At 35.0% G+C, this 22300-nt stretch overlaps 3 protein-coding genes across 4 annotated transcripts; 1 reads left to right on the top strand and 2 right to left on the bottom strand.

The window, feature by feature from the left end:
* The first annotated feature begins 177 nt into the window (after positions 1-177).
* On the top strand, positions 178-3375 carry LOC122317127 (serine/threonine-protein phosphatase PP1-like). Its single transcript, XM_043134058.1, has 4 exons — positions 178-909; positions 1527-2086; positions 2629-2838; positions 3053-3375. Exons 1-4 carry the CDS (start codon positions 717-719, stop codon positions 3059-3061), a joined length of 972 nt encoding a protein of 323 aa, XP_042989992.1. The 5' UTR covers positions 178-716; the 3' UTR covers positions 3062-3375.
* Positions 3376-4001: 626 nt separating this feature from the next.
* LOC122314754 lies at positions 4002-7852 on the bottom strand. Its single transcript, XM_043130326.1, has 4 exons — positions 7593-7852; positions 6640-6998; positions 4685-5019; positions 4002-4292 (listed from the first exon to the last, which is right to left on the bottom strand). Exons 1-4 carry the CDS (start codon positions 7669-7671, stop codon positions 4175-4177), a joined length of 891 nt encoding a protein of 296 aa, XP_042986260.1. The 5' UTR covers positions 7672-7852; the 3' UTR covers positions 4002-4174.
* Positions 7853-15334: 7482 nt separating this feature from the next.
* LOC122316936 (dormancy-associated protein homolog 3-like) lies at positions 15335-17279 on the bottom strand. 2 transcript variants are annotated; one of them, XM_043133804.1, is made up of 3 exons: positions 17088-17279; positions 16518-16676; positions 15335-15749 (listed from the first exon to the last, which is right to left on the bottom strand). In XM_043133804.1, the coding sequence occupies exons 1-3, from the start codon at positions 17200-17202 to the stop codon at positions 15649-15651; spliced, it is 375 nt and encodes a 124-aa protein (XP_042989738.1). In that variant the 5' UTR covers positions 17203-17279; the 3' UTR covers positions 15335-15648. The 2 variants fall into 2 exon arrangements, with proteins under 2 accessions (XP_042989738.1, XP_042989737.1); XM_043133803.1 differs by having other exon boundaries at positions 15335-15756; positions 17088-17278.
* Between the last annotated feature and the right edge of the window lie 5021 nt (positions 17280-22300).

Here is a 22300-nt window from a genome sequence, read left to right as displayed (position 1 = left end):
CATACAATTTATAATAAAAGTTAAAAATTATATTTTTCATATATCAAATACTCTTGATGCGTTAAACCCACACGTATCTTCCTTGCAGTTGGCTTTTGTTCTTTGTTCTTTGCCTTTTCTGTAGTTTTTTTTTTTTCTTTTTTTGGTACGTACAATGTAGCCTAGTTTATCTGTCATCCTTATCCAAACATATAGCGATTAGCCCTTCTCGCCTTCCAATTTTTTTTTTTTTTTATAATTACTCGTCTTCCATTTGAGAGCGTTGAGCCCTCTGTCTTTCTTATTCCTTTCCGTCAGAATCAGCCTTCCTGTCTAGACTCTAAATTGTTATCTGAATATATAGCTTTTGGATTCATTTCGGTTAAATCTAGCACATACCCTTCGCATTTATTCCCTCTTTCTCTATTCCCCCCCCCCCCCCCTTCTCTCGCGAAGTTTTCCATTTGATAACTTCCTCTCATTCCAACTTGTAAATTTTTCGTTCTCTTTCTTCTTTTTCTATCTAGAAAGTTGATATTTTGTTTGATTTCTTTCAGTTTGTCATATACCCGTTTCCTCTCTGCCCTCCTTCTGCTTTCTATCTCTCGTGGCAATTATCGAGTTTACATTCTTCTTCCTGTCTCCAGAAAAGTTAAGTTTTTGATATATTATCCCAGATTTGATAGCTACCTTTTTCCCTCTAGCCTCTATTTGGGTGTGATTTTGAGGAGAAGGTGATGATGATGACAATGGAGAGGATGATGGGAAAGGGGGGACTGGATGATATAATAAGGAGGCTTCTGGAGGGGAAAGGAGGGAAGCAGGTGCAGCTATCTGAAGGGGAGATCCGTCAACTCTGCGTCGACGCCAGACAAATCTTCCTCTCTCAGCCCAATCTCCTTGAGATTCGTGCTCCCGTTCGCATATGCGGTCAGCTCTCTCTCTCTCTCTCTCTCTCTCTCTCTCTCACAGATGATGGGGATGATGATTTTGAATTATGTAATTACAAAGAAGTTATGTATACTGTGCCTGTTCGTGGATGAATACAAATTATCTTGGACATCTTGAAAAGAGATTATCGATGAAAGTTTCGGTTATAAATTATAGGTTTCTGGTAATTAAGTTGGTAATATAAATTGTCTTGAAGAATCTTATATGGGCTTTTATTTCATACACTTTGTTAATGTCAAGGTGCGGCAATTTTCCGCTTTTCTGTTGAACTAAAGGATGCGTGGCTTTATAAATTCACTATCTTAAGGCATTGTGGATGAATGAGTTGAAAGGTTGGTAGCTTAAAATGAATGTTAAGCTTTCCGAGGGGAGAAAAATTGTATTGCGTTTGTTTCTAAATATGAGGATTAGCATATCGGTACGCTGTTTGTGTCCAATTTAATCATGGACATTGGTTTTTATGCTGTTTGAATTGTATACAAATTGCCACTAGCTGTAGATTATGATCTTGAACCCAAAGGAGAACCCATACTTCGAATTAAGTATGGGATTTCTTCCTTGTTATCCTTGGTTCTAATAATACAGGCCTCTTACAGGTGACATACATGGACAATTCCGAGATCTACTGCGGGTTTTTGAATATGGTGGCTACCCTCCTGCTGCAAACTACCTCTTTCTCGGTGATTATGTAGATCGAGGCAAGCAAAGTTTGGAGACAATATGTCTGCTTCTAGCCTACAAAATTAGATATCCTGAAAATTTCTTCCTGTTGAGAGGAAACCATGAAGACGCAAAGATCAATCGGATTTATGGATTTTATGACGAGTGTAAAAGGAGGTTCAACGTTAGGTTATGGAAAATATTTACCGACTGCTTTAATTGTTTGCCTGTGGCTGCACTCATCGATGGGAAGATACTTTGTATGCATGGAGGACTCTCTCAGGAGTTGCAAAATTTGGATCAAATAAAGGAACTTCCCCGGCCTACTGATGTACCGGATAGTGGTCTCCTCTGCGATCTGCTTTGGTCTGATCCTGATCCTAATGTTGAGGGCTGGGCGGAGAGTGATCGAGGTGTCTCATGTACTTTTGGACCTGATAAGGTTGCCGCGTTTTTGGATGAGAATGACCTTGATCTCATTTGCCGAGGTCATCAGGTAAAGCAATTTTATCTTGAGCAAGCCCTGATGTACAGGCAATAAAGCCTTCCTTATTTCCGTGCCTTTTCTTTTTAGCTTCTTGAAGGAATCCCTCAAGTTTGTACCCACTGGGTTTTAGGCTACCTCTAAATAGAATATGGCAGTTATGATTCTGAAACTGCCATCCTCACAGAAACCTTTAGAGCATTTGTAACCTGGAAAATTGTTGAATTTATTAACCATGTTAATGCCTAGAACTTCGATTATTTTTCTAGCATTGAAGCAAATTTTTCCATGTTTTTTTCTTTCTACTAAAGTGAGATCCATTTCTATAATAAGAATTTTGCCATAAGTAATAATTTTAGCTGGGATTCCGATGGTCCTAGGATTATCAAACAAATGTGACAGAATGAATTGCATTCTATGGCTGGTATTCATTACCACTAAGGCTCCAAGCATCCTTTTGCAGCATGCATCCTGGCCATTTCAGCGAAATAACTGCTAGGAGCTAGATCTTCTTTCAACCAGTCCATGTTTAGACTTTTTTGAACTCGTTGCAGGTGGTGGAGGATGGATATGAATTTTTCGCTAAAAGAAGACTAGTCACAATATTTTCAGCTCCAAACTATGGTGGAGAGTTTGACAATGTCGGTGCTCTATTAAGCGTTGATGAATCTTTGGTGTGTTCTTTTGAAATATTAAAACCACTGGATAGTAAAGCATCAGCAAGCGGGTCTAAGTCTAATACATCCCGGATGAAACTTATAAAGGTATGTGCTCAGCTATATTGATTTTTTTTTCTTGTTTGTTGATGCCTTGAGACTTATGGTTCTTAACGAGCAATAAATTTGATGTTAGTGTTTTATTATTATTATTATTATTATTATTATTATTATTTTTTGCTCTTTTTCTTGTTTACCATGACTTAACTTTGTTATCTACCTCCTGAAGTTTTGGCTTCTTTTTCCCATATTTGTTTGACAGCCCCACTAGGCTGGAATCATTTGATTGTTCAGAGATTCCTTCTGTCAAATAGGAGATACAACTAAAGAATACAGCAAGCTCAGTTCATGTTAGGGTTTGAATTATTGGTTAATCGACAGGCTTTGCAAAAGAGAAGCCTTAATCTTCATGATATTGGAGGTTGCCAATGATGATATGATTGAATTGTAAATTATTGTAAGAACTGTAGATTGATAACTCTTCCGTGCAGATGCAGATATTTTTGCTTTGAACACTCATTGTTATATACTTAAAAGAGTTTGCACTCAAGTATGCAAATGGCATGCCTGGATTTTGGTTGAGCATCTTTGTATATGTAGTATGATGTAATTTGTTTTGATCACCACCTCTTAAAATGGCCGATTACATGAATGAATCCTAATTGACCTTTTCTTTTGGATTCTGGCATTGAACATATGGATATTGTGCTCCTTCGGCGACGACAGAAAGCAGTTAGATGAACAGTTTATATAATAACAAACAGGCTACATCACAACATATTAGAAATTGCCTTGACATAAGATGTTTTGATCCGTGAACCATGTATGACTCTTTTTCTTAATTTTTTATATATAAGGCGAGGAACTCTCTTACCAACCTTAATTGGAGATTTGGATAATGAGTTGAAATGAGATTATATAAAAATTGAATAAAATATTATTAAAATATTATTTTTATTTTGAAACTTAAAAAGATTAAATTGTTTATTATATTTTATTTAGAAATTTAAAAAAATTATAATTATTAGATGAGATATGCGACTTGAGATGCTTTTAAAATCTAAACAAGGCCATATCAGACTTGCAGTAGGCGTGGTGGAATATACTTTGGCGGCAACTACTGGGGCTTCTGTACCATCCAACACAAAAGGATTTTCCGTGTTGAAGGCAAAACCAGAAAGGGAGTACGAAAAAGAAAAAAAAAAATGAAAACAAAAAAAGTTGTTGAGGATTTTTCAGATCTAGGCTAAACAATCTTCATGAACCAAAATTTACTTTTCTGAATAACAGAACAAAATTATCAAGAGGCATTCATTTATGGTATTATAACAAAAGTTGAGACATGATTTGATAAGCAACTATTTATGTTCACCTACAACGAGAGTCATCTTCCAATTCCCCTTCTGTTTCCTTGATTACTGGCATCCCTCTTGGCTTCCAGTTTCCTTGCGTTGCGTTGAATAACTGCAAGCTTTTGGCGATGGCTATGACTCTTCCTTTTGCTGCATGATCAAAAACAATCATAAGAAAAAAGAAAGACTCCTCTAACAAAATGAACCACTAATGATAAGTCCTTTCCAGAATTTCATATTTGGGAAGGATTACTGTTTTCTATACAAAAGAAATAACCATTTAAAATGGCATATATGCTACAATTCAGTGTCATCTCATAGCTAATAAACTGAAGGAAAAGAACTGTTAATCTCATCTCCCTGCTACTTTTATAATCAAGAAGAGCATAATAAAAAGAAAAATAAATAGGACAAGAACAGGAGTTAATCTGACGAACAAAAAAAAGGGGGAAGCAACCAGTAACCTCAAAAAGCTCGGCATGCTGTAAAGAAATTATAATGGAAAATTGATCTCAGATATACAGCTGAAAGAGTGATCTGACCTTATAAACAGTAATCCTGCTGTCAGAGCCATCCCTCCTACTGCCCAAGAAACCCTTTCCCTAAATGGCATCTCTCTCACCCATTGCTGGAAATCTTCGAAAACCCCAGAATTAGCAGTACCCTTGGGCACCTTAGAATACGAAGCACTCCATGAATCAGCAATGGAATCTAGACTTGCTTTTCCTCCATAGCAAGATGTGTCCTCCATGCTCATGTACATTTCATCAGATGGGTTAACAGAAAAACCTGCAGCAAGGCAAAGCTCTGTGCCATTTGATACCCATTCAGAAGCCCTGCCACAGATGAAGTCTTTTAGCCTACATGGTGCTAGAACCTGGCAGGTAAATTTTAATCAGAACTGGTATATTTTTGGGCATTCATGAGAAGAAGATTTCAAATGGCAAAATTTAACACCAAAAGAAATTTTAAATGGCACTTTTTATGTTACAAATGCTCCCCTAACAAATCAGCCACTCCTCACAAACAATATATGGGATGGCTTTGGCACAATAAATCATAAATACAAGCTAAAAGCTATCAACTCCTATTTTGAGCATTATTACAGTAAGCATTCTTCACACCATCAAACAGTATCATTTCAAGCAAATAACCTGCCATAAGTTCTCAGATCGCTATATAGTGCAGAGGCAGACCCACATAGGCCCTTTGGGGGCATGCCCGCCTAAGTTTTTTCAAATTCCTATATCAGTATATGTACAAGTGCCCCTGAAATTAGTTTTTGCATCTCCAAGATAATTGCTTTTGAGTTTTGACCCATTGAAAACAAAAAAACAAAAAAAAAAAATAATAATAATTTTTGAGTTTTATGCGATTAGGCTTCTTAACATGGATTTCGTGCTATTAAAAAAACAATACGGGCTCCCCAAAGTTCTCTCATATAAAGGCCCAAGTGTGTACATCTGTGCAAAACTGTAACAGCCCAATAAAGGCCCAAATCACATCTGAGCTTATACTCCAATAGGATTAGTCAAAGTTACAATTGAAGCCCCTAGAAATCATTATAAAGGACTTCAACTTTTTTTATTGGCACTGGGTGTCAAGGAACCACGTCCCAACTAATCTCGGGAGTGCACAAGCCCTTGGTAAGGACTTTCCTGTAAATGTACCTCGGGTCATTCAAGGAGAAAATCCTCCAATCTAATGGCCCCTAGAAATTGTTTGCACCCAGTGGTCTTGGAGGAAGCATACCACCAAGACCAAGGCCTTTAACTTATTCCTCCCAAACAATGCAGGATCTCATTCACTGCCTTTCTATGCACAATCACACAATATGGGGTATTACAATACACTTGTAACTATGCAAGGAAGGCTCAAGCCACATTTGAGCCCATACCCCAAAATAACCAGTCAAGGTAATTGGAGCCTTGAAATCATTATAAAAGGCTTGAACTTTTCCCTCATAAGTAATGTGAGATCTCATTCACTATCTTCCCATACACAATCCGGGGTGTTAATGAAACCAACACTACAAAAACACACTATACAACTCCCTTATACCCTACTAACATTCTCTTCTCTTGCTTTATAAGTAGGGTTTGTTAGTAATAGATCTATTCAAAGTTCTAACACCTGCAATACTTTATGAAACAAGCCGAACAACTTGATATGGAAAACTTAGAAAAATCTGTGTTCAAAAGGCAAAAATGTAATTCAAAATTAGAAAACTTTCATATTGAGAGAAATATTCTTTTCTGGGATGAGTTCATAAATATGTGACTTTTTTATATGGTCGTGACTTTTGCATATGGATGAAAGACTTGTCTTTTTTCTTTAAAAAAAACGCATTTATACATATAGATAAAGAATCTATGTGTCAAGCAAAATCCCTTATCCACCATAAACCTTTTTCTGCATGCATATTCACCAACTGAATCTACTATCCTGATCTTTTGACAGGCTTTTCAGCGAAGAAGTTTACGAGTTATCCACACACCTGTGTCTTTGCATCCATAGAGAAGTAAGCATTGGAGCAAGCCTCATAGACTCTCGCACAAAACGAGCTGCATATCAGAGGAGGTCCTGGCTGAACACCAACACGTGGATGACATATGGAACACTCCAACAGTTCCCATAAGTGCATGCACTCTGGGCTGCCTTCTCCTGTTGAAGCCAAACTCCTGACAGATAGCAATGCAGGATACGTCTGGGCTACATCACAGCAAGTCTTTCTGCGGAAAACCCTACAAAGTGTCAAATCTTTGGCACCCTTGCTTACCATTCTTGGAGGTTTTCCTTCGGATGAGAAAGGTGGAAAGCGACCACCTTGGGAGACACAAACTCCATCAGGTTTACCTACATTGGAATAGATTCCATGAATTCTCATCCTTTAATTCCATAGAGGAACTTTTAATATCAGAAAACTTCTACTTCTTTTCTTTTACTTCTTCTTGTTATTTATTCTCTTTGCATGGAAACTATTACAAATCTTTAAACTTCAGAATTGCAAAACTTAGTAATACGTTTGAAGCACAGACTCAAAATCAATTAAAAACCCCCCATTCACTAAAAAAAATTAGCGAGGACCCCATTTCACCAGAGCTGCTAGTTCAATGATAAAGATCAACAAACCAATGATTCGAACTTCAAGAATGAAAATCCATCGCTAATAAATACAGCCTTCATAAAACTAATACCACAGACAACAAGCTTGTTGCTAATTTCACAATAAAGAATAAATTACTTATAACTTACCCAAATTCAAGATACGTGAAACAAAAAAAGGGAAAAAAATACTCATAGAGAAAACAAAGACAAAGATAGATTGGTATACCCAGAACTGTACATTTTGATACCCAAATGGATATCAAGAAAAGGGGTTTCAGTAAGAGCCACTAAGCTGAAAATATGTAAAAAGAAAGAACCCTAACAAAAGAAAGAGAAGATTACCAAAGGAAAAGGGCAGGAAAATATTGAAAAAGAGCAGCCAAATCAGAAACCCAGAATCCAATTTCCTCGTTCCGTCCATCTTGGACTGAACCGTGGGACTACAGAGCAATAATAAGCTGGCTTACTACGGAGAAAACGGAATCGCCCAAATACGGAGTATTGTTCGGTTTGGCAGTCTGACTCCTGCGAGCGCTCAATAATTTTTTTATCCGTAAGTTATATACCCGATTAAAATTGGGGAGCGCCTGGACCACTACATGGGCATGCCTATTAGCCAGTGTAATCATTGTTTCTTCATGTTCTTATTAGTTATTATTCCCCCCTCCCGAGTTCATTGTATGGGCCAATTGGCCATGGCCTTCTATCAACTTTAATGCACAAAGAAAAATGATTTTTACGATTTTAAAATGTTTAAATTTTAAGGAGAAATATTATTTATCATTTTTACACCATGTATTAACATGTAATTTACTATTTTTATTTTTTATTTAAATATATATACGTATGTATTTAAATAAATTAATAAAAATGTGATTTATACATATTTAAATAATAAATAATAAATCATATATTGGTGCATGACATATATAATGATAAGTAGAATTTTTTCTTTTCTAAAAAATAATTAGGTGACAGGTGAGACAAAAAGACCCGACTTTCCTCCTTTGCCTTTGTACCAGGATATCTTCTATCAACGCCGCATTAAAGAGTCAGATACGAAATACAAACTGAGATCCTGACAAGGCCCATGTCCCTAACAGAATGCATGGATGATAGCTGCACTCACTAACCTGTCTCATAAGACATGACCCAATAAGTCACACCGCATTAAAGATATTGATATGCTTCCCGGTATGGAGGACGGGTGTAGGGTGCCCCTAACACAGGATATGGAGGACCATCTCAACAGGATGTATAAAAGCCAAATCTCAAGTTATGGTTCCCTCTCATATATTCTCACATACAAAATTTTTTTATAAGGATAAAATGACTGACTTAGGAATCGGAGGTATTACCCCGAGCCCTCACTTCTCTTGTATTGTAGAAATATCGAGCCCGATAATCGGTATGCGAGACACATAATTAACAGATACAAAAATTGCATTGAGAGTATCTCAACAATAGCCATGGTTTGCAATAGAAATAGCCATGGTTTGCAATAGAATATGCAAAACAAGAACAACCAAAATAAGAACAAGAAGAGTGCAGCTATGGGTTCTCAATAAGATAGAAGAATTTAAGGAAGTATTTCACTATTTTCATGATGCGTTTGTAATCTAGTGTTCTTTATAAAATAGTCTGTTGTGGTTATTGATCTAGTTCAAACTGTAGGATGGGTGTTTTTAAAAAATACTCTTAGAATGTGGAGTGTGATGTCTTGTTATGGTATGTAATATAATATTGGTAGATATTGTCTTAGTCTCAAAGGTGTAATTAATAGTTATATTTATCAAGTTGACCTTCGAGAATTCAATTCTAACCAATAAGTATGTAAAATTAATCTTCGAGTATCAATGCACTATTACTCAAAAAATAACACTACATAAAATTTAAAATTGATTTTTACATGAATATACGTCAAAACATAATGTTGTGAATGAGTTCTTCCAGGAATGTATGAGAAAAACAATGGGTGTTAAAAGGCTTTTTGCGTTCTTGTGCCAAATACAAATTTTCTACAGAATATAGGTTTGATTAAAAAATTTGTGGCCATTGGCAATTGAATTTTAACAGGAGATGTCTTGTTACTTTAACAGGGCTCGTTTGGATAGTGAGATAAGATAAGATGATTTTAAATGAACGTTGAAAGTTGAATAAAATATTATTATAATATTATTTTTTAATTTTATTATTATTATTTTAGAATTTAAAAAAATTGAATTGTTTATTATATTTTGTATGAGAATTTTAAAAAAAAATTATAATAATGAGATGAGACACTATCCGAATCCATACGTCCCCTAAGACGCAAGCCAAACCCCATGAAAAAAATCAACTTCTCATGGTGGGGCTCTTTTTTTTTTAAAAGAGTTGCTTAAAACTTACATATTTTATAACTGTATCTATGATTATTTATTACAAAATTAATACCCTGAAATTTCACATTTTTATAAATTGAAGTCACAATTCTTAACTTTCACATCATTAATAATTGAGAATTAAAAAAAATCTCAATTAGATACCTCTATCATTTTTCTGGTACTTCTGGTACAAAACTTGTGACGCTCCCAAATTCCGTTTGGGATCGAATGAACATTTGAAACGTCGAGACATGCAATACAAGGTTACCTGCCTCCGTTCATGACATATAAGATACAATATTCCTAACATGTATATAACATTATGCAATATTCGCAGCGGATAATTTTTTTTTTTTAGCAATATTATGCACCAAACTGAAAATATCTCAAATACTTAAAACATACTTCATATATAAAGATCCATTGAATAACTAAGATCAGAGTACTAGTCCAAAATAGTTATGATCCAAAAGTACTGGAGATGCAACTCTATCGTACAAGTAGTAATTTAACTACTATATTAACATTAACAACGCACCGTCGTTCAGTCGACTGTGTCTAGTTGGTCAGCTCCTGATCCTCCTTCAGGTCCTGTAACAAGATCTACCATTCGGGGGGAATGGTAGTTGGGACTACCACAGTGAGATTTGATTACAAATCTCAGTAAGTTAACAAAAAACTTCCACACAGGCTAATGATGCATGGATGATAGTAAAAGCATAAATGCATAATCAAATTCATAAGTAATTAAAGCATAACTTAGCGTACAACATAGCATAATTGACATAACTTAAATTGAAACATGAACTGAACTTGACTTGACATGAACTTAATCTGAAACTTGACTTAACATGAACTTGCTCTGAAACTTGAATTAACATGAAAAATACATACTCCACAGTTATTGTGGCCCATGTATTTTACGTGTAAATACATACTCCACAGTTGTTGTGGCCCCATGTATTCTACGCAAACTTGACTTAACATAAAAAATACATACTCCACAGTTGTTGTGGCCCCATGTATTCTACGTGTAAATATATACTCCACAGTTGTTGTGGCCCCATGTATTCTACGCAAACTTGACTTAACATGAAAAATACATACTCCACAGTTGTTGTGGCACCATGTATTCTACGTGTAAATACATACTCCACAGTTGTTGTGGCCCCATGTATTCTACACATCACAATGCAGTTAAATACATACTCCACAGTTGTTGTGGCTTCATGTATTCTACACAAACTGAATGTACTCAAAATGAAACGTGACTGGAATACGAAAGGACTGAAACCCTGATGTAACATAACGTGATTTGAACATAACTTGAAATACATGACCAACTTGAGATAGAAACATTTCGTAACATGGCATAACATATAATAGACAACATATTTAACATGACATACTTGTAATGTACAGTAATACATGACAGAATACATTATGTAACAGATAAAAATTGATGATAGAATAAGTTCTGTATAATAGACAATTACGTGATAACTTGGCAAGGCATGACATATATGATAACATACATACATACACTGTAATTCCTTTACTTAGCACACATACACAGTAGACTGCTAGTAAGTTAAAAGCTAACTTACCTCGATTTCCGCGTTTCTTATAAAACTTTAAGCGCGATCACGATGAACTGTAATTAGTGATTCTAAAAGTTAGCATTAAATCACTAATAAATTAAAATATGAAAAATACTAATTTAAAGAGTAAAATTTCCATTTTACTCTCTGCATGTACGAAAATGACCGTTTTACCTATAACTTAAGGATTTTGCATTCTAACTCCAGATGTCACCAAAATTTACATACCTCATGTAAATTTTATCCTCAATTCAAATATCAATTTAGAAAAATTTAAAACTAATCACAACTTTTAAAACTCCATAAGGCCGAAATTCTCATATGCTATTTCTATTGATTTTTGTTTTCTAACTTGTTTTGATCAACCTTTTGATCTATGACTTATAAATATGTGATTTTCAAACCAAACCATCACATGGTTTAAAAAGATGTCCTAAAACATATATAACCTTCTAATTCAAGATCACATGGTTAGAAATTAACCAAAACATAAATTTAGCCAAGAACATCCATACTTTGACTTATCTGAATATCTCTTTGCATAAAATTTCATATCTTTGAAACTAACATCAAATATCTTCAAAATAATAATATAACATGTATATAAGATGCTTAGGATCCTCCAATAAAATTATCAAAGTCATTCAAATAGGTTTAGACCACCAAAGAGTTAAACTTTCTCAAAACAGAAACTGTTTTTCTTCTTCCAGTTTCTAAGTTTCTAAATCTAAGAAAATCTTTCATCAAAACCTTTAATCATGCAAAAATCCAACCAATAGTCATATATACATGTTAACAATACTCCATAAAAATTTCGGACAAATATCTATCCATTAGCTTGGTCAAAAACTCCAAACTATAACATATTCTCCAGTTTATCTCCCAGAATGACCTTTTTATAGTTTACATAATATTTGACTGACCAAATGATCTTCAAATGGGACAAATAAGATATCCATGTAAACTAGACTAAAAAAGGAACAACTTATATGAAGGAGACTTTATGATAAAACACCTACAAAAGCTTCTAAATGGGCGTGCAAAAGAACTACTAAAAGCTGTCTGAGAGAAAGTGTTTGATATTGTTTTAATAGAAAGTGTAAATGAAGATAATTTCGTGGGGAGGGGGGGCTGGAGATACATATGGATGAGATATGGAAGAGATGAGGCTGGAGTGAGAGTTAAGTATAGGACTCTCTTACCCGAAGTGAGAGTTAAGTGTGTGACTCTCTTACTCGAAGTGAGAGTTAAGTGTAGGACTCTCTTACCCAATAATATCCACGAAATTAGTTTAAAATATTTTTATCCAATAATATCTATAAAATTAGTTTAAAATATTTTTATCCAATAATATCTACAAAAATTAGCTCAAGATATTTTTACTCAATAATATCTACAGTTTTGAGCAGACGTTTTGTCCGAAAATATAAAAAAATGTTATTGCGCCATAAGACCTTAAATAACCCTCCGAGTCTAATGGCACAAACCATAATATATTTTGACACTTCTAACTATCTCCAATAATAAAAAACACACTTCAGATACCATAGTAAATAATAATATTAACTATGTGGTTAGACTAAAACTTATACGATTAATGGATTCGTGAAAACTTATGGTGTCTTCATGAGGTTCCTAAAACTAATAGAAATTTTACAATTAAATTTCTAACGAGCTGTTACAAAACTAATGGGAGTTCTACCCCAATTTTTAATGAAAAATTTTATTCATAAGTCTTATATACCACACATCACTCTTTTTGTTATTTTTTTAATTTTTTTCTCTTACCAAATGTGTAGTATATGGATGATTAATAGAAGAATTTAATTATTTTAAGAAGAATAAAACTAAATAAAATTTAAAAAATTAAAAAATAAAAAATTATGTGGTATGTGATGTAGGAGCTTATGAATAGCAAAGCTCGTTTTCAATTATCCAACATGTAGCAACCCTCCTATTAATATTTCAACAAAATATTAATAGGAGCCAAAGCTCCTATTAATAAAAAAAAAACTCTTCCAATACGTATCTTGTTTTGAGGGGGTGGGAGCTTTGGCTCCTCCCCCTCACTTCCCTCTATCCATATTTTCAATCTATTTGTTTTTGTTTATTATGTTTTTTAGATTTGATTAAGGTGAGTACTCTCGGGTGTTTATTGTGTGTTTCTTTTTTCAGATCTAGCCTTTGTTCCTCTTCTTCTTTTTAGAGATCTTTATTCCTCTTCTTTATTTTCGAAAAACCCTTTTGTCTTTTTTCATTTTCTCCCTTTGACCCAAGTAAGGTGTTGAGTCACCAAGATCGGTTGCTATATGGGGCAGGAGTTGGTCGAGAGGGGCAAGCGATGCTACGGCTAGTGCTCGTGCTTAGGAGCCGCCTACACAATGGAGGCCAGTGTCCATGTGAGAGCTGGGTGCATGTGCCGTCTGGGCTTGTGAAGTTGCTGCTTGCGGTGGTCGTGTTGTTTGGGCTTATGCCAATGCTCGTGGTGGGCAGCAGTAGCAGCGAAGTGGAAGGGTTAGGGAGAGAGCAACTAAGGGGGTCGGCAACAATGCAAAAATCATAAAACGGGTTAGGGAGAAGAAGAAGAAGAAAGAAAAAAATAAAATAAAATAATAAAGTGGGAGGGGGGGTTGGCGGGTTATGAAGAGATGAAACCCTAAGCACCACTTATTTTTTCTTTTTAATGTGTATCTTTTAGTAGTTTATATTTTTAGTTATTAATAAAAAAGAAATAGGCTATTTGATTTGATGTCCATAGCAACAGAGTTTCATATTCCTCTTCCCTGAGAGGGCGGAGGGGGTTAATGCTTCTCTTCTTTGGAAGAGAGCTCGTTTAATTCTATTTTTATAGAGCACTTTCTCTACTAGGAGAGAGTTTTATAGAAATTAAAACAATATCCACCACAAAAGAATTTGTGTGCAGGAGTGCTCCAGAGCGTATGCATAATTTTGCTTGTAGTCTTAATTTTTTCTGTATTGCTAAATTACAGTTGTAACTTTAATTCATTAAATGAAATGAAGTCTGTTTTCATAAAAATAAAAAATAAAAAATAAAAAAATTAATGTTGGTTGCAAATTTTTTATTTTTTAGATATCAATGTTGCAAAAATTTAAAACTTATGTACTAATTTTGCAATTTACTCAATATCTTTTAATTATACCATAAATCAGATGTATCACGGCAGGCAATAATAAGTCATTTCTTCCCCCATTTTTATTTTTATTATTATTATTATTTTCTTTTTTTACGCTTTGACGTACTTCCCTATATATATATATATATATATATATATATATATAAAAGAAAACTCTAACTTCGACAATGAAAAATTCTATACATTATATTATCATTCAATTAATATTTTATTAAGTAAAATGTGATACATTTACTACTATTAAATGATAAGATACAAGTAAAATAATAATATGACGTATAACATTATTATCTATCAATTTGGGAGACCGCACCAATCTATCTCATGTATATCTATAATAAAAAATTCTATACATTATACTATCATCTCATTAAATAAAATATGATATATTTATTATTATTAAATAATTATTTATTACATATTTCTTTATTATCAAATAAAAATAAATACACATCATATATAATATGATACAAATAAAATGATAATATGGTAGATAACATTACTTATCTAAAATAACTATTAATAAAAATATACATCTTATTAAAAATAATATTTACAGAATCCAGATAAAAAAATATCCACTCGATCTTTACACTCGTTGAGCTCTAGCAAGCTGAAAGAAATGAACAGAATACTAGTATTAAGAGAATTAAGAGAAATGATAATTACATCTTAAATACCGTATAATATTTATAAATAAATAAATAAATAAATATGTGACGATTTTAAAAATTAATTTTTTAATAATAAATCTTTTTTTTTTTTTTAATAATAAATCGCACTTTTCTCTTATTAAATAATTGTTGGACAGTGTTGCCAAAATAACAGTTATCTTTGGTTAATTTGAGAGAAAAAAATGATTGGAGTGGTAATGGTAGATGAGTAAGATGACGGAACAGAAGCCATGGGTAATACATGCTCTAATCATAGCCATTAACACTTGATGCTCCACACACATACAGAGCTAGCGAGAGAGGTTTCTCTTTCTTATTCCAGAAAACACAAACTCAAAACATAACAAACTATAAACAGAACAGAACAGAACCGAGAAACTTCATATACAGATAGAGTCATAGAACAGCCACAACACAACTACAACCTCTACAAGAACACAGCTCTCAACGGTCGATACATAAGATCTACCTACATAAACAACCACGCATCGCGGCATCAGCCGCATACCCCTCCTCCATTTAGCTAACACCATTGTAGCATACCTAAGTACATAAGATATCAAAGTCCCAACAATTTTTTTCTGACATTGGACGAGGAAAGACACTCATATCTCACACATCATAAGGAGGAGGACTTCTGGTTCGAGCTTTACTCGCCTTCTCGTAGACATCCGAAGTCGACCTTCTTCGAAATCGAAACGAGTCTCTACCTCCTAAATAAACACCAATCAGTGACATGTTACAAAATGAAATAAACATATACATAAAGTTACCCCCAAGTCTAAAAAAGCAAACTTTAAAATAAAAATAATTTCATGTATATACATATATTATTTATTGGAGTTATTAAGACACCAAAGACTCGCACAAGGACCCGCTGAAAAGAAATCACTCTGTCGTGACAAATGCACTCCACACAGTGTTAGTACGTTTAGCATTTCTGATAAAATAAACCCCAACTTGGCAATAGTGACTTGCATCAACCCTGGTTAAATAACACGACCCATGGAAAATGCATTATTGGGCGTTGACGTGGACATTTATGTCATTTTACCGACCAGCGAAGAAACTTCTCAAAACCACCATTATTATACCAACATTACTACACCATGACCCACCTAAGGTTGCACTATCCATTCATCCATTAGCAAGTAGACACTAACAAAATGACAAAATTACCCTGTTGGATATTTCTAGACCATCATGCCTGCTCATCTCCGCTTTATTTATTCGGAGAGGTCTTGTCAAGGGTCATATTTGTCATTTAACGATAATAGAATAATAATATTTATAATTATAATTGTAAAAAAGTACAATTACTTTAAAAAATAAATAAATTAATATAAAATTATAATAAAAAATTAACTTTTTAATCGTAAATCTTATTTTTTTTAAATAATTACACGACATCTGTAATTTATAACATTTCTCTTACTAAAAATACTGTAGTCTGAAGGCTGAAGCAATTGCTTACCCGAAAAAGGCGATACCGGAGGGGTAGATCCTGCTGGCGAGACCGGAGGCGACCCGTTTTGGTACCCGGGTGGGTTTATAATCATGATGCTGCGCGTAACTCTTATCGCTTCATCCGAGGAATCCTCACCGTATGACCTCGCATTTCCTCCATCGGATTCTGAACAACACCAACAAAGAAAAACGAAATTAACATAAATATCCATGCGTCAGATACTCAACACCGTCGGAGTGAAGGACATCAATTTTGGTTATGATACACCTCGTTTTCATTAAGCATATGTACGTTTCTGCACGCTTTAAAACGAGCCAGGCTCATGATCCCGAAAGATAAATACGCTTCTAAAATTCTAGAAGTAGCAGTTCAAACAATTGTTGGATGAGAGTGATTCAGCAAGACAGTTCTAATTTTGGCAAAGTCAAATTCAAAGCAGATAAGTTCCTGATAATTGATTAGAAGTATATTCATTTCGATGACTTTGGTTTAGTTCGTTATTAGGACGGGAGGAAGATGACGATATAGCCACCACTAAATTACGCCGCCGGCTAAGAATAGCAAAACTCCGCATACCCTTGCCGGATTCAGATCGGAAGGAGAAAGCAGAGTGCTTCCGGAGCTTCCCGAGGCCTTTATCCGGCCGCGGACCGGCGATGATGTCGTCCCACAGCTGGTCGAGTAGGCCCATAGCGCACGCTAGCCGACAGCCGCTCTCTTGTGAGTAAAAGACTCCGATACTCGGAATAGAGGAGATTGAGCTAGATAGAGGGCGATATTTAAGGAAGGTAGGCGTTATAGGTCGAGCAAGTTTGAGAAAAAGAATGCGATCGGAACCGTCGATTATGATATGGTGGAAATAAATGACGAGGCAAGTAGATCGACGAGCACGTATTTACTATTGAGAGATAAGATCGAGTTGACAGGTGGCCCCCGAAGAGTCGGAAAACTTTGTGTAGAAGAAGAAGACTCAGAAGAGAACGGATGTCACGTGATGAGTCTATTTTAACATGGAAAGTCGAGAATGCCACTATCTTTATACGAATCACAAGAAAATGATCTCAAAGTTGAAAAGAAATTACAAAGAGGGACCGGGGTTTTATAACCTCGCCGCAAGTTCTGGTAGAGATTCATAGCATCTGTCGTCGCGATAAACAGATCAAATGTCGTGACATCTTATAATTTTTAGCCAGTGCTTTTAAACGAAATGTCGTTGTCATAATTAATAACAATCATTTTTTCCTTTTTATTAGTTGAGAAAACAATGGAATTTCCTTACTTTTGAGTTTTGACACTCAGAAAATGTCTCAATTCTTTGACGCTATGGATATTATGGTAATTACAAAGTTATGCTCTAATGATCTATGAATGTGAAAAACAGAAAGATAGTGGCATAGTGCCTTTAGGAATTTTAAATTTAATAAATACGCCAGATTTATATATTTTCTTGATATATAAAGTATTATAAACTTATATTGAAGTGTAGTTTTACTAAAAATTGACAAAATTAACTATTTTCCTAACACAATATACTTAACATTTAAGATTATTTTTGTTGCAGATTCATATAATGATAAAGGAAACAATTCATTACAAATGGGCAAAAAGATAATCCATTTTCTCCCTAATTTATACTACTAACTTTATTTCTTGGATGTGGCACCACAAAATAGTGTCACGTAACTTATTAAAAAAAAATATATTCAAAACAAAATGAAGAAAACTAGAATCTTAAGTTCCTTATACCCTTTTATGTTTGTGCTTTAAATTAAATATATATATATATAGATTCTGTACTTACTTTTTTCAAAAGATTGCGTTGTACTTGTGTATTTCACGACTGCAAATATTAGTTATTTGAAAAAAAATGAATAAATACATAACCTATATAAAAAACTAAGTACCAACACTTGAGAATTTCAGAAGCTACTATTGGATTGAAGAGAGCTCTAATTTTCTGCACATCCCATCATCTTGAAATAGGGTCAATAAGTGAGGAAACCAATAACTGACTATCAGCAGTTGTATCCTCAAGCATCTCCTCTCTCAAAGATTTATGCCTTGGTATCCAAACATCATCACAAATCTCAACTGTTCCCCCATCTCCAATCCGCCACTAACAACCATTCATTAGAGACTTTCCTGCTTCCCAAATTCCTCTCCACGCAAAGGAAGGATATGAATCCAACTTTGACTAAAAAAAAAAAAAAGAGGTATGGGAAAAATATTTAGCCTTATAAAGGTGAAACAATAGAGAATTATCATGCTTTAAAATTTTCCAAGCCTACTTTGCAAGTAAAGCAACATTAAAAACTCTTAAGTCTCTAAACCCTAACCCCCATTGTATTTTGAGTCACACATAAGATCTCATCTAACCCAATGGATTATTCTTTCTTGAGATTTTTGGCCCCACCAAAATCTAGCCATCATCCTCCTTGCTAAGACCAACAACTCATGGCATCAGCAAGAATAGATAGAGCCACAACTTTCAATAAAATCCCCTTACCTCCCTGTGATAAGAGTTTTTCTTTCTAACATTGGAACTTTTTCCATACTCAACACTTAATCTCAGCAAAAGCACCCTTTTTATCTCTTCCCACCATTGGGGGTAACCCCAAATACCTCTCATATTGCTGTATTGTTGCTCCACCCCACATAGCCATTAAATCCTGCTTCAAAGAAACAGCAACATTAGAACTAAAAACCATAGCAGTCTTGTTCATGTTTATTTATTGGCCTGAAACCCTTTCATACTTTCTGAGTAAACAGTGGATGTTATGACTAGTATTTGCATCTACTTGACAAAAAATCATTTAGTCATCAGCAAACAACAGATGATTTACCCGAGGAGCACCCCTATAGAACCTGATACCAGACACAACCTTCTTCAATTCAGTTTTTTTAAGATGATGGATAAGACCTTTGGTGCATAGAAGGAAAAGGTAAGGAGATAGTGGGTCTCCTTACCTAATCCCTCTAGTTGGAATGAAAGTATTTGATGGAACTCCATTAATCATAACAGAAAATGAGACAGACTTTACATAGTTCAAGATTAGGTCTACCAATCTTCCAGAGAATCCCAACTTAGTCAGAATACACTCCAAAAAAATCTATTGGGTTAAATACACTTTACCCCCTCCAACTATCACTCAATTCATAATGTGCCATCAAAACCATTGATTGCATCAAAGTGCCCACTCTTACTTTCAAAACGTCCCAATCCCCCCTTTCTGTCTACAATAAACGTTAAATCAAACGGAAATGCCAGTCCCATCTCCAGGCCTCGTTCTTACTACTGTATGATTTCCGTTCGATTTAACTTTTATTGTAGACAAAAGGGGGGGATTGTGACTTTTTGAAAGTAAAAGGGGGCACTTTGATGCAATTAATAGTTTTGGGAGCACATTGTGAATTAAGTGATAGTTTGAGGAGGCAAAGTGTATTTAACCCAAATCTATTCAATGTTAGACATGTCCAATTTAAGAGACATGTATCCCTTCTTCCCCTTTCTTTTGTTTTTCAGATAATGGACTATCTCATAAGCAATTAGGACATTGCCTGTAATAAGTCTCCCGAGCAAAAAAGCACTTTGAGTCTCCAAAATAATAGTGGGTAGCACCACATTCAACTGATTAGTAATAACTTTAGAAATTAGTTTGTAAATGACGTTACACAAACTAATTGGTCTAAAATCAAAAACTAAGGTGGGGGAGGTTTTTTTAGGAATTAACACAGGATGAGTATGATTCAAACCTGAAGGAAATACACCTGAATTAAGAAATCCCAAAATAGCAACAGACACCTTACTTCCAATAATGGGCCAATACTTTTGATAAAACATATGAGACATATCATCTAGTCCTAGAGCCTTATTTGGATGCATTTGTTTTAAAGTTGTAAGCACTTCCTTCATAGTAAAGTTCTTACACAACTCATCATTCATTGCAGTGGTAACTCTTGTATTCACCCCTCTAAAAACTCCATAGGGTTAGAAGGATTAGATGAGGTAAAAAGTGACTGAAACTAGCATGTAATCTGGTTATCTCTCTGGGAACCTTGTAGACAAGTACCCCAATCATCTTGTTAACTATGTATGAAATTCTTTTTCTTCTTCTGTGAAGCTTTGGAATGAAAGAATTTCGTATTCTGATCTCCGCCGTGTAACCATAAGACCATGGCTCTTTGTTTCCATAAAAGCTCTTCCCTCTCCAACCACAACTGTACATTTTCCCTAACAGCACGTTCTTTTTTAGAATTAACACTAGCAGGATCTCTATTCTGTAGCCTTTGCAAAATAGCCTTGCCTCAATCAACTTCAGATGAACATTCCCAAAAGAATCTCTATTCCATTATGATAATCTATTGCCACAAGACTGATAGAATCCATAACAACAGTCATAGAATTTTCAGCTATTTCCTCTGGTCCCTCAGACTAGGCCTGGGCAATAATCTTCTCACAATCTGAATTTCCCGCCCACATAGGTTCAAATCTAAATAATTTCTACTGTGTTTTATCTTGCACCAATCCTTTTGTTTCTAACGAAATTGGTATATGGTCTGAATAGGAGACAAACCCATGTCGAACAGTAGCTACAGGGAATAACTCCAACCACATTGAATTAGCAAGGCATCTATCCAATCGTTTCCAAACACACTCCCTTACCACTCTACGGCTACACCATGTAAAACAACGGCTATGATAACTTAAATCTTGAAGGGTACAGTCATTTAAAACAGCTCTAAATGACTCCATTTGGGCCTCAGGTCTTAACCTACCCCCCCATTTCTCCGTAGGCAATAATACTTCATTAAAATCTCCATACAACAACCATGGCTTATCAATAGAAGTAGATAAGACTCTAATCACATCCCAAGTCTCCTGCCTACAATTCGTCTTTGGATTACCATAAATACCAGTCATAAACCAAACCTGAGTACTATCAGAGTAATTTTTAATCAAAGCATGTATATGATGAGAAGAGTAACTCAAAATATGTAAATTGACATCATTTTTCCACATAATAGCAGACCCCTACAATCGACAAAAAGACAATTCACATAACCAAAACAAAATTTATATTTATTCATCAAGTCAGCCTTAACTTTAGTCTCCTGCTAAAAGACCACCTTGGGAACTTCCCTCTTGAGCAAATCATGGAGGGTTCGAACTCCTCGTGGGTTCCCAAGCCTACGAGAGTTCCAGCTAAGGAGCTTCATTGTGTCTGGAGAGGTTGCTCCACAGCCTTCACCGATACCAAATCATGTTGATTCGTACACAAAAACTCAGGTAATAGTAAAGATGGTTTCTTCAAAGCTCGAGAATCTGCCTTAGCCATCGCCACAAATGCCTTTCTTTTCTGAGATGTATTAGTTATCTCTAAACTTTCCTTTCATGGTAAAACTCACCTGGGCTTCAACTTCGGTCTCTCCCTTTTAGCACTTGGCCCAACTATAGGTGGACTGACATTAGGCCTTGGGCTCTCAATAATATGAACCCCTATATTGGAAACGGCGTCATACAGAGCAGATGTGTCACTCTCATTAACAAGCTTGCCTTTCAATCTCTCTATTGATATCTCACGTGCCCCTTAATGAGTAGCCCCCTCATCTGAGTGCTCTTTCAGAGTATCACCTGCCATCAGATTTCTTGATAAAGAAGGGGAGTTACTAGCATCATCCCTCTTGGAACTCAGAATTGGGTCAGACATGTGTAAAACGTCATGAACCATATCCGAACTCTTCGGAGAGACAGTTACAGTGGTTTTCCTAGCAGTTAGTCCACGAGCATC

This window comes from Carya illinoinensis, chromosome 7 (assembly GCF_018687715.1).
Source record: "Carya illinoinensis cultivar Pawnee chromosome 7, C.illinoinensisPawnee_v1, whole genome shotgun sequence".
NCBI lineage: Eukaryota > Viridiplantae > Streptophyta > Magnoliopsida > Fagales > Juglandaceae > Carya > Carya illinoinensis.
The sequence above is the reverse complement of the archived record's forward strand: the minus strand, read 5'-3'. Positions and strand labels throughout refer to the sequence as shown.

Bases quoted from the DNA above. Each gene is read 5' to 3' on its own strand.
- LOC122316936 (XM_043133804.1), bottom strand. From the start codon at position 17,202: ATGGGCCTACTCGACCAGCTGTGGGACGACATCATCGCCGGTCCGCGG. The intron at 16,677-17,087 runs GTATGCGGAGTT...GGTGTTGTTCAG, and splicing joins CCGATCTGAATCCGGCAAGG to AATCCGATGGAGGAAATGCG. The intron at 15,750-16,517 runs GTAAGCAATTGC...TTTAGGAGGTAG, and splicing joins TCCGGTATCGCCTTTTTCGG to AGACTCGTTTCGATTTCGAA.
- LOC122317127 (XM_043134058.1), top strand. From the start codon at position 717: ATGATGATGACAATGGAGAGGATGATGGGAAAGGGGGGACTGGATGAT. The intron at 910-1,526 runs GTCAGCTCTCTC...GGCCTCTTACAG, and splicing joins TGCTCCCGTTCGCATATGCG to GTGACATACATGGACAATTC. The intron at 2,087-2,628 runs GTAAAGCAATTT...AACTCGTTGCAG, and splicing joins TCATTTGCCGAGGTCATCAG to GTGGTGGAGGATGGATATGA.
- LOC122314754 (XM_043130326.1), bottom strand. From the start codon at position 7,671: ATGGACGGAACGAGGAAATTGGATTCTGGGTTTCTGATTTGGCTGCTC. The intron at 5,020-6,639 runs GTGTGTGGATAA...TTTACCTGCCAG, and splicing joins CTATGGATGCAAAGACACAG to GTTCTAGCACCATGTAGGCT. The intron at 4,293-4,684 runs GTCAGATCACTC...TTGATCATGCAG, and splicing joins GCAGGATTACTGTTTATAAG to CAAAAGGAAGAGTCATAGCC.